The sequence below is a fragment of the Raphanus sativus genome, chromosome 4 (assembly GCF_000801105.2).
Source record: "Raphanus sativus cultivar WK10039 chromosome 4, ASM80110v3, whole genome shotgun sequence".
Taxonomy (NCBI): Eukaryota; Viridiplantae; Streptophyta; class Magnoliopsida; order Brassicales; family Brassicaceae; genus Raphanus; species Raphanus sativus.
In genome coordinates, this window is record NC_079514.1 from 8,923,406 (window position 1) to 8,943,634 (window position 20,229).

General features: G+C 38.2%; 5 protein-coding genes across 5 annotated transcripts; 1 reads left to right on the forward strand and 4 right to left on the reverse strand.

The window, feature by feature from the left end:
* Positions 1-251: 251 nt before the first annotated feature.
* On the reverse strand, positions 252-4,596 carry LOC108855814 (U-box domain-containing protein 51). The gene is made up of 10 exons (XM_018629724.2): positions 4,168-4,596; positions 3,559-3,711; positions 3,357-3,478; positions 3,122-3,246; positions 2,858-3,033; positions 2,371-2,675; positions 2,183-2,284; positions 1,653-2,090; positions 761-1,537; positions 252-684 (listed from the first exon to the last, which is right to left on the reverse strand). Exons 2-10 carry the CDS (start codon positions 3,692-3,694, stop codon positions 496-498), a joined length of 2,370 nt encoding a protein of 789 aa, XP_018485226.1. The 5' UTR covers positions 3,695-3,711; positions 4,168-4,596; the 3' UTR covers positions 252-495.
* A 1,415-nt stretch (positions 4,597-6,011) lies between these two features.
* On the reverse strand, positions 6,012-10,007 carry LOC108853106 (U-box domain-containing protein 52). Its single transcript, XM_057007937.1, has 7 exons — positions 9,800-10,007; positions 9,020-9,523; positions 8,538-8,950; positions 7,974-8,075; positions 7,446-7,874; positions 6,490-7,248; positions 6,012-6,382 (listed from the first exon to the last, which is right to left on the reverse strand). Exons 1-7 carry the CDS (start codon positions 10,005-10,007, stop codon positions 6,203-6,205), a joined length of 2,595 nt encoding a protein of 864 aa, XP_056863917.1. The 3' UTR covers positions 6,012-6,202.
* Positions 10,008-11,023: 1,016 nt separating this feature from the next.
* Positions 11,024-13,242, reverse strand: LOC108855445 (probable isoaspartyl peptidase/L-asparaginase 3). The gene is given in 9 exon segments (XM_018629277.2): positions 11,024-11,256; positions 11,355-11,580; positions 11,773-11,877; positions 11,974-12,032; positions 12,116-12,502; positions 12,568-12,597; positions 12,599-12,633; positions 12,741-12,903; positions 13,093-13,242. Coding segments are annotated over 8 exon segments (1,062 nt in total). The 5' UTR covers positions 13,156-13,242; the 3' UTR covers positions 11,024-11,256; positions 11,355-11,360.
* A 220-nt stretch (positions 13,243-13,462) lies between these two features.
* On the reverse strand, positions 13,463-16,115 carry LOC108855446 (uncharacterized Rho GTPase-activating protein At5g61530). Its single transcript, XM_018629278.2, is given in 11 exon segments — positions 13,463-13,815; positions 13,929-14,085; positions 14,207-14,451; positions 14,525-14,602; positions 14,695-14,793; positions 14,874-14,892; positions 14,964-15,026; positions 15,134-15,348; positions 15,351-15,395; positions 15,491-15,592; positions 15,956-16,115. Coding segments are annotated over 10 exon segments (1,128 nt in total). The 5' UTR covers positions 15,552-15,592; positions 15,956-16,115; the 3' UTR covers positions 13,463-13,669.
* A 1,434-nt stretch (positions 16,116-17,549) lies between these two features.
* On the forward strand, positions 17,550-20,000 carry LOC108849677 (sugar transport protein 3). Its single transcript, XM_018623268.2, has 3 exons — positions 17,550-17,920; positions 18,162-18,502; positions 18,782-20,000. The coding sequence occupies exons 1-3, from the start codon at positions 17,785-17,787 to the stop codon at positions 19,862-19,864; spliced, it is 1,560 nt and encodes a 519-aa protein (XP_018478770.2). The 5' UTR covers positions 17,550-17,784; the 3' UTR covers positions 19,865-20,000.
* The last annotated feature ends 229 nt before the right edge of the window (positions 20,001-20,229 follow it).

The following is a 20,229-nucleotide window of genomic DNA, read 5'->3' on the forward strand; positions in this document are numbered from 1 at the left end:
TCATTGAATAAATCATTCACAACTAAAGATTAGAAAAATGTACCTTTCCAATGCAAATTGAATTTGAATACTTTTTTCCAGCTATGTTTTTTCTCAATCAAGTTTCATTTACAGTAGTATTCAACAAAACTGGACGTTATAATGTTTATTTTTAGAAAATATATATAGACATGTATGGAATGTATGTACAAATACAATACAAGAAAATATGATAAAACAAAAAACAATACTACTGTACTGCAAGTGCGCAGTCAAAACCTATAAGTTATAGCCTATTTGTTCACTAAAGTGAATACGGTTTACTTTTTTTTTGACAAATAAGGTCACTAGGTTTTACGTACAAGAACTCCATATTTTCAGTATGTATAAACATCATCTACCTATTCTTGTAGTCGTGTGTGTATGTGTGCGCAAAGAGTGGTGTAACTAAAACACAATGATGCATGTTAGTCGACGAGAGAGTTTAGCCTTGTCTTGTAACTTTGAACATTTTTTCTATTTAACTGTATGTGATGATTTCCACTCCTTAATAGCAAAAAGAAGAGAATGATTAGGAAGAAGAGTTTGGTTAGGAAAGGGCGAATCCGTCATTGGAGATTTATGATTCTTCTCAAGCCATTCCTTAATGGCTCTCTTCTCGTATGTATATCCATCCGAAGCAACAAATGGATTCTCCATCACATCCTAATATTCATCAATTAAAAATGATCAAAAATCAAGAACGGAAAGACAATAAATCTGATCATTATCATTGAATTACCTTAGTTATTGGACAATAGAAATGGCTCGGAGCGTGGCTGTGATTGTTGTTTAGGGCTTCAAAATACACGTTTCTTGCGTCGGAAGCAACGTCCTTTAACCGTTCAAGAACCGGTAGAATTTCTTTCCCTAAATAAGGACGGTCACGCTTCCTCATCTCGGCACATCTAAGCCCTATCATAACCATCTCTTTCGCTTCCTTAACCGGCCAGTCTCCAGCAGATTTATCCAAAATCTCTGAAAAATTCCCGGTTTGATCTCTCAACGCTTTCTCAACCGAATGAGCCAAACCCATCGCGGACCTAGCCGTGGCTAGCTGAAGAAGTATGATCCCAAACGCGTAGATATCAGATTCTGGAGTCACCACACCGGTTCTTTGGTACTCGGGGTCGATGTAGAAGAACGTTCCAACCGGACCGGTCTCGTTGAAAACTGTTGATGCATGGGAAGGGTCGAGGTTAACCATTTTCGAAAGGCCTACGTCACCGATTTTGCTCACATTGTTCCGGTCTAGGAGTATATTAGCCGGTTTAAGATCGCGGTGAACGATTGGTCTTGGCTCGTTCGTGTGGAGAAAGTAGAGCGCTGAAGCGATCTCCCAAGCGATTCTGAACCGCTCAAACCATAGTAACGGAGCGTCAGTGTTTGGTCTGCGTTTCATGAGTCTTTCCTCTAGGTTCCCGTTGTGCATGTACTCGTAGACCAAGCTGCCGCGTTCAGGACACGCGCCTAGGAGGAGAAGCAAGTGCGGGTGACGAATCTTGCTAAGAATCTCAAGCTGAAGATGACAATCGTTTGAGAAAACAGTAACTATTATTCTTCAAGGTTGAAAAGTATTTTTTTTACCAAAAAAAGGTTGAAAAGTATTTTTTTTTAAAAAGTATTTTATTTACCTCTTGGTGAAACTGTTTGGTTAAGCTGCTTTTGTCCGAATGAAGAACCTTGACAGCTACTGTCGTGTGGTGCAAGTTACACCGGTACACGCTTCCGTACCCGCCGGATCCGATTTTGAGTTCATCGGAGAACGATGACGTGGCCTCAACGATATCTTCCCACTCAAACTTCATGTACTGTTGGCGTTGAAGCGGTCCTCCTTCAAGTGCATCCTCTAGCCTCTGCTTCTCCTTTCTAACATCTTCCGCTCTTGCTTCCGCCTCAAGTCTCTCTTCAATTTCTCTCTCAACACATTCTCTCACGAGCTCAGCTTCGCTTTCCGCCTCCTCTTGTCTCTCCCTCTCCATTTCCACCGCTTCCTCCGCGTCTTCTTCCCTTATAGTTAAGTTCTTGAGCCTTGTAGCTTCCTCTGACCGTCGCTGGTTCAGATCTTGCATCTGACATAACAAAAAAACAGAGGATACATATAAACTTCAACATCAAAAGAAAAAAATATATTTATAACCAAATATTGTAACAAACAATTAACCTTTTTGGTAGCATCCAATACTTCATTTTGAGCAACTGCATACATTCCTTTGATGTGACGGAGTTCAATCTTCAGCTTCTCTAGCTCAAAGTCTTTATTCATCTGAATGTAAAGAATGCCACATTCAAAAAAAAATATAAGATCGATCACTCCACTTATCATCAATTGGTTCTAAAATGAAAGTATACCTGGCTACTGGATGAAGTAGGGTCACTGTAGCATCCTGAGCTTGATCCTTCCTCTGTATGAGAGCTTCTCCGGCTGTGGATATCACTTTCTTTATACCTAACCAACGAGCTGTTTGTCCGGTAATAGCCCCTTTGGTTTGGTTCATCCACATCTAGAGAGGCGGCTCTGTTATGGTGCGTATCAATACTCTTCTTTGTTCCCATATTTGTCCCGACCTTCTGGTTAACGGTTGAAAGCGCTTGGACTCTTTGATAGAGTAGAGATGTAGATGAGAATTGATGACTTGATGTCGAACTTACTGACCCTGGAACGTTAAAAGAAACAATCAATCAAATCAAACAGATTTTTTAAGATTTTCTTGCGTCGTATAGCCAAATGAAAAATTTGTCTCGATACCAAAAAATAATTTACTAATATTATAGATCATTTAGCATTGAATCTGTAATTGTTTTAGCCTCATGAATCGGCAAGTGAGGTAGTTAATACCTGACTGGCTACTTGAAGAGAACTGGCTTTCACTCCTATCATCTGCAATGCTTGTTTCAATGTCTACATCGGATTTTCGAACATTAAGAAGCTTCCCTTTGGAGATAACGTGAACGGTGCAAAATCTCGGTGTAACATCTGAGATTCTTGAAGACAAGTTGCTTCTCTTCAACTTCCTGCAAAAGAACCAAAAAAAAATTACTAAAGGAAACCAAAAGATATATAGAGAAATCTTTAGTGAAGAGAGTGTTTTGGATATGTTACCATGATGAGAAGATGATAGAAGAGGAAGCACCAATAACTAACTCACTGATTCCATGATCTTCAACCGCTTTAGAGATTGCATCAGCTACATCATCTGATTCGAGTACCATCATATCCAATTGAACCTTTCACATTTCACATTTCACGAGATTTTAGATTCTTGGTAAAAAAAAATATATATATAAAACAAGAAAGGACCATATCCACTGTGAAGAAGTCCAACTTTAATACATACCTCTCTATGAGCAAACATGGAACTGCTTGGATGAAGCATTTCTCTGGTTTTCCTATCAACATCTTTCTTGTAAACCGTTGTGGTCGAGTCTTTTCTTGAGGTTGAAACCGACATCGAATCTCCTGTTCTTGCAAAAAAATAAAAAATCAGATCGAAGTTTGAAGTGAAATTTTGCAAAGGTTGTAACGTTTGTAACTCTTACTTGGCTGGACATGTAAGAGCTTGAAGACAACATGTTCTTGAGAAGCGAATTGTTGAAGTGCCCATCGGATAACGCCTTTGGTTTTGCTATTATTTCCTTTGATCGCTACTGCTACGATCAAAGCTCCTTCTCTCATACTCAAAATTTCAACCGCTAAGATTAAAAAAAACGGCTAAGATCTGATTAAAAAGAACTAAAGAAACCAAGAAAGGGTAAAAGCGATGGTTTTTGAAGAAAGCTGAAGAATATGACTTCAAATCTTCAAGTTTTTGTTTGCTTAATCTTGTTGTACACAAATGATTAAACAGCTTAGGTATCGAGACAAAGGAGAGAAGAGAGAGTCATGAACTGGTATGTTCTTATTTGATTAATTAATGTAGTTACAGTGACATTTTCTCTGGACAATCCAAACAAGTTGGATTCTTATTGAATATAATAATTTTAAAGTAAGGTTTTATTACAGAACCAAAAATATAATAGAAAGATGGAAAATCTTGTTAATCAACTCAACGGCTGAGATCATCAGGGTTTAAGGTTTTGGTTTTGTAAAAGACTTTAAGAAACTGCCAGAAAGGCCAAACAGTGGTATCAGATAAGATTTGAAAATACCTTAATGATGTTTTGACTTTGAAAAGCTCCAAAGATTTTCCCAGAAACTCGACAAATGGATGGACAGAGGGAGGTCGAAGAGAGGAGTAAAGAAGATGACGAATCAAATTTGCGTCAGTGTACGAATCTCCTAATTAAAAATATTTTAGTTACACGGAAATTTATGAGCAACCGAGTTGAATTCTTGATGAAAATATATAAAAACAAGGTTCAAGGAAAGTAATGATGAAAACGATGAGAACAAGATAATGAAAATGTCAAAAAAGTCTAGAAGAGTTTATTTTGTGCGTGTGAATATGAGATGTCTTTTCCGGTAAGCCTTCAAATGTTTGAGAAACGAGACGTCGTTGAAAGTCAGACACAACTTGGGCTCTTGTCGGACTACCAAGTTGTTTATTCAATATTATTGACTTTTCAATCTGTGGTGTGTTGGACTGTTGTCCCTTATGAATATGGTAGGCTAATTTCTGCATTAAAACAATTTTGTTTTCGTTTTTGGGTTTCTTGTTCAACTATAATATGTTTTTTATTTTACGAATCTTCCTTTTATAGTGATATGAAACAGACTTTTTCGTCTAAATATTTAACTAATAAATTTTAAGTTATGTAGTGATAAATTAAAAAAACGTTTTCCAACTTTACTAGTAACTCTTTTTCGATAATTATTTGGGATGATTTACTTTCTTTCATACCAAACAAATAAGAAATTTACTCTCTCTCTTTCTTTTAAAAAGTAACCGAATCAAGACAGTACGCGGGAGAACTATATACGTAGCAGCTCCTTTCTTAGAGTCTTTGCGTCGACACCTCCATAAAACTTACCAGTGGATCTTAATTCCCGTGACTATATAATTTGAAGCTTCGTAGACAAACATGAAACACCCCCCTGCGGTCTAAACTCTTACAGTCCTAGTGATCAACTTCTCCACATGAAATTTAAATAAAAACTTTACAAAATTATAATTAGGTTTGAAACATTATACTAATATTTAGGAGAGAGACGAAGAAATTTAAATCTCTAATGTTGCTTTGAATTATTTAATCACAGGGGTGCAGCTGCCAACCCAATCTTTGTTCAACCTTGTTTTTTTTTAATTTAGATTAAACTTTTGTACAATCTACTTTTCATCAATATGAAATTTACGGTTTGACAGAAATAAAACTTCTCCACATGAACCTTTTAGTATTTAGGTATTCCAAAACTTTCACACTTAAGCAGATCACATGTCCTATAAGGCTATAAAGCTTTCAGAACTCAAGTACGGATGCTCAGTTCAAAAGTTTGACAAGATAAGCCATACGACTAGTTTGACCTACTTATTCATGCAACTTTACTCTTATTTTGTCATCTATTTTTGACCGACTGTATTTTCTAATACACTTTACGTAAATTTCTTTGAAGTTATGCTAAGTCCCAAAAACATTATATATTATATGATACAGAGATATATCAAATGGAATTATTTCATTGGATTGTATGATAATCAAGTCCAATATGATACGTACAGATGTAGGTTCAACATTTATTATCTGTAATAAATGGGAGTAATGGACATTCAATGTTGGACAAAATAACAGGTGCTTGGTAGTCTGAGATAAGAATGTTATGGAGAGCACAGCTTCAAAAAAATATTTTTTTTGGAAAAACTTCAAATTATGCGTTTGATAAATACAGTTTTAACTTTTATCAATAGTCATGTGCATTTGTTGGCCTTACCTAATGGACATCTCGTGTTTGACATTGATGTAGGTGCGGGTTATTTCCTGGGGTGGTCCACTATCCACATAGCCAGTCTATTTGGACTGAAACGAGAGTAGAAAATTGAAACAGGAGAAATTTAAAACAAAAGACATTTATCTCTCCATCTCTAGTGTTGTAGTCTTTGCATCTCATCACACAAAAGATAGATCGTTGGAACGTAGACAAAGGAAGAAGAAGAACAAAGAGAGAACCACACGAAAGAGATATTTAATAGTAAACACATAGATAAGAATCCATCGTACTTATTGTCGAATCTTTCTCCCTCTCTCAGTATTATTTATTGGCTTTCCACTCCATGATGGCTGAGTAAAGAGTGTAATTAGCAAGAAGGTTCTTGTTAGGAAGTGGAAGGTTGGTCACTGGCGACGTATCATTCTCTCTCAGCCAGTCCTCTATGGCTTCACGATCGTAAGTGTACCCATCCGCCGCCACGCAGGGCTGGTTCATCACTCCCTGTGATCAAACACCGAAAAAAAAAACAATTAGGTCAAAAATCGAGAAAGAAGACAAGGTTACTTGTTGCTCAAGTAACCAGTTACATTCCTAGGGTTTATACGAACCTTGAGAAGTGGGCAAATGAAATGAGATGGAGGATCCAACGAAGTTCTCGAGAGTGAGTTTTGAGCTTTTTCGACAACTTTCCAAAGCCTTTCTAAAGTCGGTATGATCTGATCTTTAAGGTCTGGTCTGTCTCTGCGTCTCATTTCAGTACAACACAGTCCCAAAGCAGCTAGCTCACGAGTCTCGCTAATAGGCCAGGATCCAGCTTTCACATCCAACAATGCCATAAACTCAGCATCGTCCCCTATGGCTTCTTCCACCATATGAGTAATCGCTATGGCTGGCTTCGCGGTTATGAGCTGCAGAATCACAACACCTAGAGAATACACATCTGACTTAGGCGAGATGATCCCTGTCCGCTGATACTCCGGGTCGATGTAACAGAGCGTTCCCACGGGGCTGGTCTTCTTGAAGACGGTTAGTTTAGAAGCAGCGTCGTCTTGGTTAACCATAGTGGAGAGACCAACGTCCCCGAGTTTACTGACGAAGTTTTGGTCAAGCAAGATGTTTCCTGGTTTGAGGTCGCGGTGAATGATGGGTCTAGGCTTGGATTTGTGGAGGAAGACAAGCGCCGAAGCGACTTCTAACGCGATCCTGAAACGCTCGAACCAAGGGATGGGAGGTGTGTCGTTGACTAGCATCAACCTGTCATCTAAGCTTCCGTTGTCCATGTACTCGTAGACGAGGCAGCCTCGCTCGGGACATGCCCCGAGGAGAAGGACGAGGTGAGGATGACGGATCTTGCTCAAGATCTCAAGCTATCAAAAACAGAAACAAAAAAAACATTTAGACTAATCTGGTCGGTAACTTAGGTTGGAAGTCCATCTAACTTAATATCGACTCTTGCTCAAGATCTCAAGCTATCAAAAACAGAAACAAAAAAACATTTAGACTAATCTGGTAGGTAGCTTAGGTTGGGAAGTCCATCTAACTTAATACGGATTAATTATCTCACCTCTTGATCGAACTGTTTAGAGAGCTGAGTTTCTCCAGCGTGAAGGACCTTGACAGCACCGGTCGTGTGATGCAGATTGCATTTGTAGACAGTTCCATAGGCTCCAACTCCGATCTTGAGATCTTCCGAAAAATCGCTAGTCGCGGCTGTGATTTCCTCCCACGAGTAATGCTGGTACTGTATCCCGGGACAGACGAGAGAAGCTTGGAGCTTATCTTTCTCTTTAGCTTCACGTTCTGCTTTGATCTCAGCTTCTCTTCTATGTAAAGCCTCTTTCACCATGAGTTCTTTAACCTTCTCTGCCTCCTTCATCACCTCTTCGTACCTCTGCCTCTCCTTTGAAGCTGTATCTTTAGCTATTTCTTCCTGTTCTTTAAGCTCCACAAGCTTCTCTGATTCCTCGAATCTTCTCTGGTTTAGCTCATTTAGCTGCAACCAAAACCAAAAAAAAAGAAAGAATATGAAATGTAACATATATAACACGAAAAACTACCACGGTCTATGCAGTTCAAGAATAATTAACTAAACCTTTTTAGAGGCATCGACGTTCTCGTTTTGAGCCATGGCATACATCTCCTGAAGCTGTTGCAGTTCGGCTCTCAGCTTCTCTATCTCAAAGGTTAGATTCACCTACACGATTAGACCCACTTTCAGTACCAAAGAAAAACATGTGCTGTCTCTCAAAAAAACAGAATGAAGATCAAAATGACTGTTGGAGATAACTTAAGGAGCAGTACACTCTGTATTTAGTAATATTCTCAATCTTTTCATTAGCATGTTTGTTAAAGATTTAGACAGCATTATAAACATAATACTATTTAATTTTGTAGTTAAAATATCAAATAGAAATGTGTTATATTATCATATGCTTGAGTTAAAATATCAAGGTAACATAATACTTTTAAACTAACAGACTATAGACTCTTAGAAAAAATGGCCCGAAACCCTTAGTAATCATAACTAGACTGTAACGGTTTCTAATAGTTAGCCAGCGAGATACATATCTTGTTCCCTAAGTTATCTGAGTCAGCCAACTGATAAGATAACTGGCTCTGATTTTCCTTGAGAAAAAAAAAGGAATAAAGAATCTACCTGATTATCGTTGAAGGAGTGGAAACTGATGCGTCCATCAGACATGTTAGAAGCTTGATGAGAAACCCAAGAATAGTTCTCAGGAACCACTGCACCCCACTCCATATTAGCTAGCTCGTGGTTGTTGCTAGAAGAAGAGCTCATGATCGATCTCCTTTCCTCATGATCTCTCCATTTAGAAGTCCAGCTCATAGCGTGATACGCCTCCTCTCCCATTGGAAACGATGCGCTAAAGCTCTCATTGTTATTGTTACCACCGCCACCGCTCAGTACAATCTGCATCCCTCTCTCTCTAGACACATCTGATTGACCCGTCTCGCTACAACTCGTGTCCATTTGAACCACACCGCTGCTTCTCATCTCCGAGACTCGAGACTGAGCTTCCGAGACAAACGAGTTGAAGTCTTGGTACTCTGTTTTCAAAAGAGCAAGTTAATAACTTGACATACTTTATTATGTAAAACTGTTTTTTCTTTTTTTACCAGAAGGGACTCTAGGACTATCAGTGGAGCCACTGGTGGAACTACTTGTCTCCAGTCTTATGCTTCCGCTAGCGTCTGAATCAGAAGGACGCACGGAAGCTAGTTTGCCCTTCGAAACCACGTAGACGGTGCAGAATCTTGGCACAGCGGTTGCGATCATGGAAGACATATCGATCTTTCTTGAGAAGAATCCACGAAGAGACATTCCTATGACGAGTTTGGTGACTCCAGTTCCAGCAATCTCTTGCGCTATAGCAGCTGCAGGATCTTGTGATTCCAGCACCAGAATCTCTACTTGCACCTGTTTTATATCATTTGTGATTAATTCTATGAGCACAACAGAGCAGAACAGAGCAAAACAGAGCAGAGAACAGGACAAAACCTTTCTCCTGTCGAACATCTTCTTGTAAGGTTGAAGTATCTCTTTTGTGTTCCAATCCAATTCTTGTCTGTAAGCTGATACGACATCATCCCTAAGCTCTGTTACCGAAATAGCGTTCCCCACTGAAAACCAAAGAATAAAGATTCGATCTTTGTAAGCCAAACACACATATCTTGTTCATCAAGTTACAATATTACATGCAACCAGAACCGGTTCTAAAATGAAACTTTGGCTTTGGACCCTAAATATTATATATATATATATATATATATATATATATATATATATAACCTATTGTTCATGACTCACAAATTATGAAATCAAAATTTGTATTAAAAGTTTTTTTATTATTATCTAGAGCCCCTAAAATTTCAAGGCCAGTCATGCACACAACTTACTTGGGGTAGGGATGTAAGTGAGAGGAGGACGAACATAGATCAATTTGAAATCAGAGAAGCCTTCGGGGATGAACTTCTCAAGAGCCCAAAAGGCTACGTATTTGCTTTTCTTCTTTCCATTAATGGCTACAGCTACAGCAGGAGGTGGTGGTGGAGGAGCTAGAGATAGGTGTTCTCTTAACGGTCTTGCTCCTTTTCTCTCATCCATTGAGTCACCTGAAACTTTCTTTTTAAAAAAAAGCAGAGTCTAAAATGTACAGTGGTTCTAAACTCTTTCAAGAACAGGAAACATAACTTGCCGGGCACGGAACAAAGTAGAATTTACCTGTTGAAGCAGAGAAGAATGAGGAAGAAGAAAAGCCCTAAATTTGGTGATGTTGTGACATTTTCTTTAAAACGAATGCATCGACACAAGCAAGCACGTTGTTGCCGCCACAAACCGCATGTATATACTGTTATAGTCAGCTCATTTTTAATTATTTTTCTTCATGCGTTGAACCAATAATACAGACTTTTCTCTGTTTTGTTTAATATTAGTCTCTTATCGTTATATTCTTCGTAAAAGGATCCACGTTGGTATATCCCCCTTATGTTGCAGTTTTTTAAAAACAAAGTCAAACAAACACTATATAATATCCAGTTTAAAAAAAAAATTCATATACATCAGCAAAGGCATGAGAAACAACTTGTTTTGAAATATCTTTCTCACCAATCACAATAATGAATTGAAGAAGCTACACTTTACTTTTTTTTTTATCATTTAAGTTTAGAACCCAATCCTATTACTCAACAATGATTCATTCTCTGTGAGCATGATTCACGGATACAGGCACAGCCCTACGAAATTCCACGCTTAAAGACATTAAAGTTTTTTAGAACTGTTAAAGTTTTGTAGGGACAACAGCTCCTGAAACTCTAAAACTGGTGTTTGTGAGTTTTACTTAAGGTCAGCTCTACACGAACATGTATTATTAGAGATTGAGGTGATCTTTGAAATTATAAGGTATCACTATTAGGATGTAGTTGCCTACATGATACTATACTCTATGATCACATATTATAACAAAACTAGAATCATAACATGATTTGTACTTTGTTTATGAAAAACTTGCAACAGCGAGAGAAATAGAATCGTAGAGGATATACTGATGAATTCCCTTGACTTTATGTGCTCCTGTTTTTTTTTTTGAATAAAAATGTGCTCCTGTTTTTCACAAATAAATATGTTATGTTTAAGAAATCTCTATAATTAATCACAAAATTTACATAAAGTCAACTATTGTATATATAAATATGTTCTGATGTTTATAGAAAACAAATAGAAATTCCTTAGTCTCCTTGTCTGGCCAATGGGGTGCAGATTTCTGTTTAAAGAAACAATATTTCAGAATATTCTCCAAACGAGCTTGCCGTTCCTTATTTGCAGGCATGAACTTCGTGGCGTTTCTTTTAGAAACCTTCAAAATAAAATTCTTTCGATCAACTTTTCATTCATAGAAACTCAGTTGATATTGAATCAAATCAAAATATGATTCTTAGTTAACAGAAAATTTACCCGGTTTCATGGGAGAACCGTGAAGACTTGAACATCGTCCATGTCAGGGCTCTGGACAGAGTACTGAAACGTCCAGCCATGGCAAGCTCCTGCGTGAGACCCGTTCTTGTCAACAGCAACAACCGCTCCCACAAAATCCGGAAACTTCCTGGCGATTCTTGAGACCGCGTCCTTGGCAGCCTTTTCTGGTTTCATTCCTTGTCTCATGCTCTCCACGACTTGGTAACTAAAACCACAGCCAAGCAAACAAAGAAGAATAACTTAACCATCATAAGTAAACAAACACTCAAGAAAAATAAAAACATAATAACCATTTAACTTTAACATGCCATACAATAGACATATGATTCATCAGTGACCAATGCAAAAAAAAAAAAAACCTATAGCTTTGCTCATGGAGATTGGGGGATTACCATACCAGGGAAGGAAGCGCATCATGATGTCTCCATCTCCAGTTGCACCACACCCACCTACTTCATCATCAGCATAGGCTGATGATCCAGCGATAGGCCCATCACCCACCCTGTGTTTCATTATCAAGACTTTTAAAAAAAAGGTCTTTTCTTTAAATCTTTTAATATCAAATAAAGGATAAAATGAAAGAGACAAACGGCATTACCTTCCGGGAATCTTGAATGTTGCTCCATTGGTCGATGTCCCTACAGCTATATGCCCCATCTATTCAAAGGACTACACTCAGTTCATCATCTCTTCATGTCAGGAACAAAAAAAATGTCTAAATAAAAGATTGAAACTCATACTTTGTCAATAACAGCCATTGATATGGTATCATGGCTGTGAGGACCAACAAGAGGCAATCTATACTCAGCTGTCCCCATCTCGCAAGAGTACTCGGTGAGTACCTCTCTAGAGACATCGATTGGCTTGTAAGGTCCACAGTCGTTTGCAGGGACAACGTTCTTCCTGAAGTTAGGTTGACACCGATTCTCTTTCCAGTCAGACCACTTGTTTACGGATTCAGGAGAACTCAAGTTCATAGGTCCAGGAAGACCCATGGAGATAGCAAAAGCTGATGCTCCTTCTCCAGCTAGCAACGTGTGTTGAGAGTGCTTCATCACCAGCCTTGCAGCTCTTATACCGTCTTTGACATACCGCATTGCAGCAACAGCTCCTACCTCCATAGTCACCTAAAGAATCTTTATCTCCTTAGTTGACTATACAGAAGGTATTTATTATTATTATTATTATTTACCCCATCCATGACTAAAGCATCAAGCATGGTTTTCACCCTTCTCATTAGGACTTCCTCCAGGTCCAACTAAATCAAAAATTCCAAACAACAAAGAAAAAAATTATCATTTTTTTGCAGAAAGTAAAAAAGAAAAAAAGAAAAGTCAAGAGAGAAGGAAATGATTTTTTTTGTACCTGTACCGTCACAGCGGAGTTGCTCACAAGCAGAACAACCTTCCACAACAGCATCTACAGCAGAGCTTCCGTTATCAACTGCTCTCCAAGCTGCTCTAACCGCTTCTATGAAAGGCCAAGTACTCACCACTACTGGGAACTTCTTTGCTTCTGCTTCAACACCCTGAACCAGCAACCATTCAGACAGTTGTAAAGCATTCATCTCCGAGTATGTATATCAAAGATAAAGAAAAGCAATTCAGATTTGGCAAAAATCTAGAGATAAAGAGACACCTCAAAATGCTTTTGTCATGACTCATGATTGGTTCACCTCATAAAAGTGATCAAAGGTTCGATTTTTAGAGTCGCTTACCGTCAGTAGAGGCAGAAACAGAAGGAGAGTTGAGAGAATGATCGAAGGATAGCTTCTCGCCATGACCTTGTGAGCTCTTCTGTAACTACAAAAGTTAACTCTCTCTGCTCTATTGACTTTTTAAAGTTCACTTCATTGGTCTGCTCATTTCTTAGATAACTGCCAGTATATACGGTTCAGTTTAATCGGTTTGGAGTTGGTAAAGAGTAATGATAAACGGTTTGGAGTTGGTAAAGAGTAATGATAAACGGTTTGGAGTTGGTAAAGATAAAAACAATCACCGGTTCTCTGGTTGGCAAAGTTCTTACTAACGTACATAGTTCCGTTAATGGCAAGGTGATTGCTTTATGTTTTGATATCTAGAAGGAAGTAATACGAATATTGAATTATTACTTCTCAAACCAAATGTTACACAAAAACCATATGAAACAAAAGCGTATTTACTAAACCACACTGGTTAAGGTTAATCATCATCAACATGGATATGTTCTTCTGGTTTAGTCCGGAAAATTGAGAAACCACTGACTTCAATCTGGAACCATTAGAGAAAGACTGACTGGCTAGCTGTTTGTTTTCTTCACCTCCATACAGTCTCATCTGCATCAGTGAAAATAGCGTTATGATTTTCAATCAGGCACTGCACAACCTCCACCGCACCAAAATCAACTTGAACGATATCATCCAGAGGGATTGATGAAGATGCATCTACACCTTCTCCTTCATCTGTAACCCATTGAAGATATATATATATATATATATATATATATATATATAAACTCTGCTTTTTATGGTGAAAGTATAAAAGCTAAGTTCTCTATTGTGGTTTTTTTGTCTACCTGAGAGCAAGTCCCAAGGAGTGGCAGTTTCAAAGTCGTTGCTTTTCTTAGGACTCCTCGATGGGCGTCTCCAGTATTCCCTATAAGATTCAGGTCTCTTGTCTTCTCGCCACATGATCACTGGAGCCATCTCCATAGCTAGGCTGTGTGAATCCATCTGTCCCAAGTGCAAGAAAACGATTCTCAACTAATGCATATATATATATTCTTTGAACAAAGAGACAAGTGTTAAACTTATAACTTATGTTAAAATGATTATAGATACACGACACTCCTACCTTGTTGAGCTGTGATTTCTGGCTCACACGAAGCAATAACGCTGTTACGAACTCAAGTGTATTATAGTTCACACTGGAAAGCTTCTGGAGTGACTTTCTCATTCTGTTTACGCTCGATCTTGCATCTTTGATTTCATTGTAAAGCTCAAATGTAGTTAGTGGTGTCGGAAGGCTCGCAAGATAGTATTTCATGAGTGCAGCGACATCAACTGGATTCACTCCCTCAGGTATTGAAGCGCTAGGATCTGCCAGAAAAAACAAGAATCCTCCCTGAGCCATAAGAGTCGAGAAGAAAGCTTGTTAAAATGTTGGTTTTACCTTGATTGTAAGCAGAAACCAATTGCTGGATCAACTTTCTGTCTCCTTCGGCTTTGAACAAGCTCGGTGAGTTGAGTCCTGAGGAGAAGAAAGTACCGCATTGATAGCACGGTATCCAAAGGTATGAGATATAAGAGCAGTACGGAGACGATTGGTTGGAATATTTTTACCTGTTAATATGAGATAATCTGCGCATTTAATCAGTATAAATGGAATAGGCCTGGTCGACTCTTGTCTCTGGACAGTGACCTCAATGGCAACACCAAACACTGAGCACAAAAGACCAAGCAAAGCATACTCTTAGAATGATTAACCAACGTCTATAAATGCATAAACCGCTTATCTTTACCATCTGAGCTGGCAACTCCCTGCAGGTTTACAAAGAACAAACATCAGAGACAAAGCTCAAATCAACCGCTAGGATCAGATGTAAAAATACCTTCTGCCATCTTTCTATATCCGTCAAAATGGTCTTGCTCTTTTGCGCAGTCTTTTTCGCCGCCTAAAAAAAAAGGAAACGAAGATCAAAGAACTTAGCTCTCACAAGTTACTGAGTTAGAAAATGAAACGACATACACTTGTAGAGAGTATGTTAAAAGAAGTTTGTACCTCTTCCACTTTGATCTTACCAACGGAAACCTTTTCTTTAGTCTCAGTGATACCTTTCCTGACCAAAGTCCCGGTTGTGGCAGCAGCTGTGATGAGGTGTTCTTGCACAGCGTGTCTAGTTGCAGGCTGCTGAAGAATAGCCCACCTGCTTTTGAACAAGGACCCAACTCTTTCAGCAACATCAGTAACATTCACTTTCGCATCCTTGGCCACTTCCCGACAAAAGCGCCAGCTGATTGCCTCGCTTCCCTAAGTTTCGTTCCTAATCCACAGTTTAAAAAAACATAGTTAGCCTTCCTTCAACCACAAACAGCACAGACACAGAGAATAAAGACGTTGGTGTAGAAACTATCTAACCTGAGGATGAAAAGAACCCACTAGTCCTTTCCTGCCACTGTTGTGAGATGAGAGAAGGCATTTCTTCTATTAACAAAACGCTTGAAACAAATCACTGGAACCCTGTTTAGATCAAGAAACAAAAAAAAAAGGCTCCATAAACTCAATATTCGTTCTTCTTAAGCAAAAACTCTGACGATCTGTGACAAACACACAGGCCTAATTATCCGTTGTAATCAATTTCATAAAGCTTGAATTCATCTAAGCATAGAGTTAGTTCCATCTTTCAACTACAGAACTCCAAAAACGTTAAACACTCTAACTAATATCAAAGTCGGGCCCTTTAAGCTTTAACTGCAAAAGGAGATAACTTTATAGAAACCCTAATCAAGCAATCAATCAACGGAGCATCAAAAGAACAAATTGACAGAGCAATCGATCATCAAACCCTTTAAAAGCCCTCAGAGACGATCCAAACGAACTAACCTCAATTACTCGAGACGATCAAAGACGACGACGAGAGTCACTTGATCGCCCACAGGAGATCAAAAAGGTTCCACCTTTTCTTAATTTTTCCCCCTCCAGCAGAGAAAAAATTTAAAAAAAAAAGCAGACTTTGAATTTTGAATAGGAAAGTGAAAGTCGTTGCTTTTGGGATTTTCTTTTCGCTGCAAATGTTCTAGCTTTGCCACGTGTTAGATATCAAGAGGTTTCGTCTAATTCCTTACATGTCCTTTATCTTCTTTGATTATCGTACTTTAGACCTAAACTTCTAAATGGAAATTACTCCCTCTGTTTTGTTGACAAAAAATACTCCATTTATTCCACAACCATTAAAGCTTTTTTTTATAAAAAATGACTCAGAAAATTAAAATTTTAAGTTTTCTACGTATGTTAAATATTTTTTAAAAAATTATTAAATTCAGTAAATTTAGTTATTTGTTAAAATTATAGGAAAATGTATTTACTCATAAATCAAAATATTCATTGATATATATTAATAAATTTTCAATATATGTGAAAATTCTAAAAATCTATTTTTATGAAACGGATGGAATATTGTCGTAGTACGTAGTGAAATATGAAATTAAAATTGCCCACAAAATTGTCATTGATTGTCATAATTGTACTTTTAAAATTTTACACTGTTAATATAGGGAAGATTGTTTTTAAACTAAAAAACAACTACATTGTCTTATTAGACTAATTTCATCTACTAATTTTCTTCATTAGGTTAAATATTTTCAAAATACCAATAATATCCTTAAAATTTATTTATGAATTCAAATTTACAATTATAAAATAATTATAATATATTTTCGATAGTATAAAAAAATAAATTAACTATGATTAAAATTAAAAAAAACAAATAAAAATCTCCAAATCAGTTTATTCTAAACCTAATCTCATCATCTGTGCTATTGTCGTCTCCGCCTCTCTCTCTCATTTCCTCTCTTAGAGTTTAGTAATTAATATTTAGAGTTTATATTTTGGTTTAGAGTTTAGTATGCTTAAGGTTTAATATTTAAAGGGAAGTATGAGGTTTAGGATTTAGGATCCCGTATTTAGGAATGGAAGTTTAGAGTAAAGTTTACTATTTACGAGTTTTGAGTGGGTTTGGAATCATATACTACTTCAAGTATTAGTCATACTTCACTTTATCTACGTCATCTCTGCATCTTTCTTCCACCAGAGACTTGTACAAGAGAGGGCTAAAACCGGACAAATAAAATCATAGTTGTAACTTTCCTAATTATATATCAAAATCAATGAAATACACTTAATTTTCTTTGTAAACTTAGTCATTTTGAAAATTTTCTCTTTAAAATCCAATGGACATTTCTTGTACTGTGGAACTTGATCAAAATTCCAATAGACACTTTTTGCATTATGGAACTAAACAATCAAAACTTGCAACTTGCTGGGTCCAATCTGATCGGCGGAGCTTATCATCCAGTCGTTTACTTGATAATCACTTCCTCCTTTCTTTATCAAAAAATGTCAAATCAAACCAACAAACAAAAATAAAATCTTTTGACTTGTCTACACGATAGAAAAGTCTTTCTTACTATTGTGCGCTATCCATTTCTCATTAGCCAAACAAGTTCCACACTCAAGTCCAGAAAAAAGACAATCCGGTGGTCCAACAAGTTTGCATACCTCAAGCTCATCAACGATGAGAGGATCTAGACTAAAATCTACTCTCTAAGAAAGATTTCTTTGGTCATTTCTTTTGATTTTACAGCTTGGTTTTTTATTTTATTTTGAATAAGAGTTATCACTGGTGTTGTGTCTGGCCGTCTCTCTACGTGAACATGGAAGAAAAAGAAGCAAGAAAAGGAGCCATGACTGCAGCAGAATCTGGTGGGAAGATAACTTATTTTGTGGTGGCTTCATGTGTCATGGCCGCCATGGGAGGTGTCATCTTCGGCTACGACATCGGAGTTTCAGGTTTCATAAAAATATACTTTATCATTTCTGATTGTTTTGATCCAATCCATTTTTTTCTTGTACTCTCGTTTGAAAAAAAAAATCGATTAAGAGATTTTTTCTTTCATTTTTTCATAAAATACTATGGTAGACAATCTATTCATTAAACTATAAGTAGATGCGAACAAATTGGTTTATGACTGATAAAAAAATGAATTTCTTAAGTGTTTTGGATTTAATATGCAAACAATGACCTACGTAGGTGGAGTGATGTCAATGGGGCCATTTCTGAAAAGATTTTTCCCAAAAGTGTATAATCTCGGAGAAGAAGATAGAATAAGAAGAAGCCATAACAACAAGAACCACTATTGCCTTTTCAACAGCCAACTTCTCACGTCTTTCACGTCTTCTCTCTACGTTTCCGGTTTCATAGCTACTCTGTTAGCTTCATCAGTAACCCGATCCTGGGGTCGCAAGCCCTCTATATTTCTAGGCGGCGTGGCTTTTCTCGCTGGCTCTGCTCTCGGCGGCTCAGCTCAGGACGTTGCCATGCTCATCATTGCACGTCTCTTGCTAGGTGTAGGAGTTGGATTCGCCAACCAGGTACAACGTACAAGTTGGTCAGTGTGATATGTGAACATGGTTAACATATGTAAACCAATATTCAAAAATTTGTTACAGTAATTAAGCATTTCGTAGAGGTTTAGTGGTGCCTAAGATTAGTAAGGGATTAGTGTCTAAGCGCCACATAAACCGATTTAGTAAGGGATTAGTGCATAGATGGGCGCCTAAGCGCCGCATAGATCGATTTTTAGAAGACTGATGCATATATTAGCAAAATAGACAAGAGTTGTTTGTTTATGTTTGTTTGTATTTGTTCAGTCGGTTCCTCTATATCTATCCGAGATGGCGCCAGCGAGATACAGAGGAGCAATCAGCAACGGCTTCCAGCTCTGCATCGGAATAGGGTTTTTAACCGCAAACTTCACCAACTACGAAACTCAAAAGATCAAAGAAGGATACGGCTGGAGAATCTCTTTAGCCACGGCCGCGGTTCCAGCTTCGATCCTCACGTTAGGCTCGCTCTTTCTCCCGGAGACGCCCAACAGCATCATACAAACCACAGGAGACGTTCGCAAGGCCGAGCTCATGCTACGTCGTATCCGTGGGACAGACGACGTACAAGACGAGCTCGCCGATCTCGTCGAGGCCAGCTCCGAGTCAAACTCAAACGCGCAACAGCATGGGTTCTTGAACTTGCTCCAGAGAAGATACAGGGCTGAGTTAGTGATGGCTTTCGCCATACCCTTCTTTCAGCAGGTGACGGGCATCAACGTCGTCGCTTTCTACGCGCCGGTTCTGTTTCGAACCGTCGGGTTCGGGGAGAGCGGTTCGCTGATGTCGACGCTCGTGACCGGGATCGTGGGGACAGCTTCGACGTTCTTGTCGATGCTCGTGGTGGACAGAATCGGTAGAAAGACTCTGTTTCTGGTAGGAGGTTTACAGATGCTTGCGTCGCAAGTTATCATCGGCGTGATCATCACGGTGGCTGAGGTTCGCGACGGTGTGATCGGGGAAAGGTACGGTTACGCGGTTGTGGTTCTGGTGTGTGTATACGTGGCGGGGTTCGGGTGGTCGTGGGGTCCACTAGGGTGGCTTGTGCCGAGCGAGATCTATCCGTTGGAGATTAGGTCAGCGGCGCAGAGCGTGACGGTGGCGGTGAGTTTTGTGTTTACTTTCGCTGTGGCTCAAAGCGTGCCGCCGATGCTGTGCAAGTTGCAAGCAGGGATTTTCTTCTTTTACGGAGGGTGGGTGGCGGTGATGACGGTGGCGGTGCAGCTGTTTCTGCCGGAGACTAAGAATGTTCCGATCGAGAAGGTGGCTGGACTTTGGGAGAAGCATTGGTTCTGGAGGAAAATGACTACGAAGCGTGATTCCCAAGGAACCACTTCCGTTAGTAGTTAAAATTTTCCTAACAAAATATCTCAAATGATGTTTATGTTCGATTATGATTTGAAGTGATTTATTTATATTAAAATAAAATTGGGCTATTTCTTCAAATGTAAATTTTTAAAAATTATATAAAAATAGTATTATTGAATTTCTGATTTTTAGGTTGTAATTTAAAATTCATTGTCAGTGTTAATAAAAATATTTTGAATAGTGAATTTAAGTAGATTTATGGTGATTTTGAATGTGAATTATTGGAGTTTCTCAGTTAAAATATCAAAACAGAAATCTCATAATATTATATGAAATTAAAATGTTATAACTAAAATCAATGTAACATTCATAATCCACTTAAAATTATTTAAAAACTCTTTTAAAAC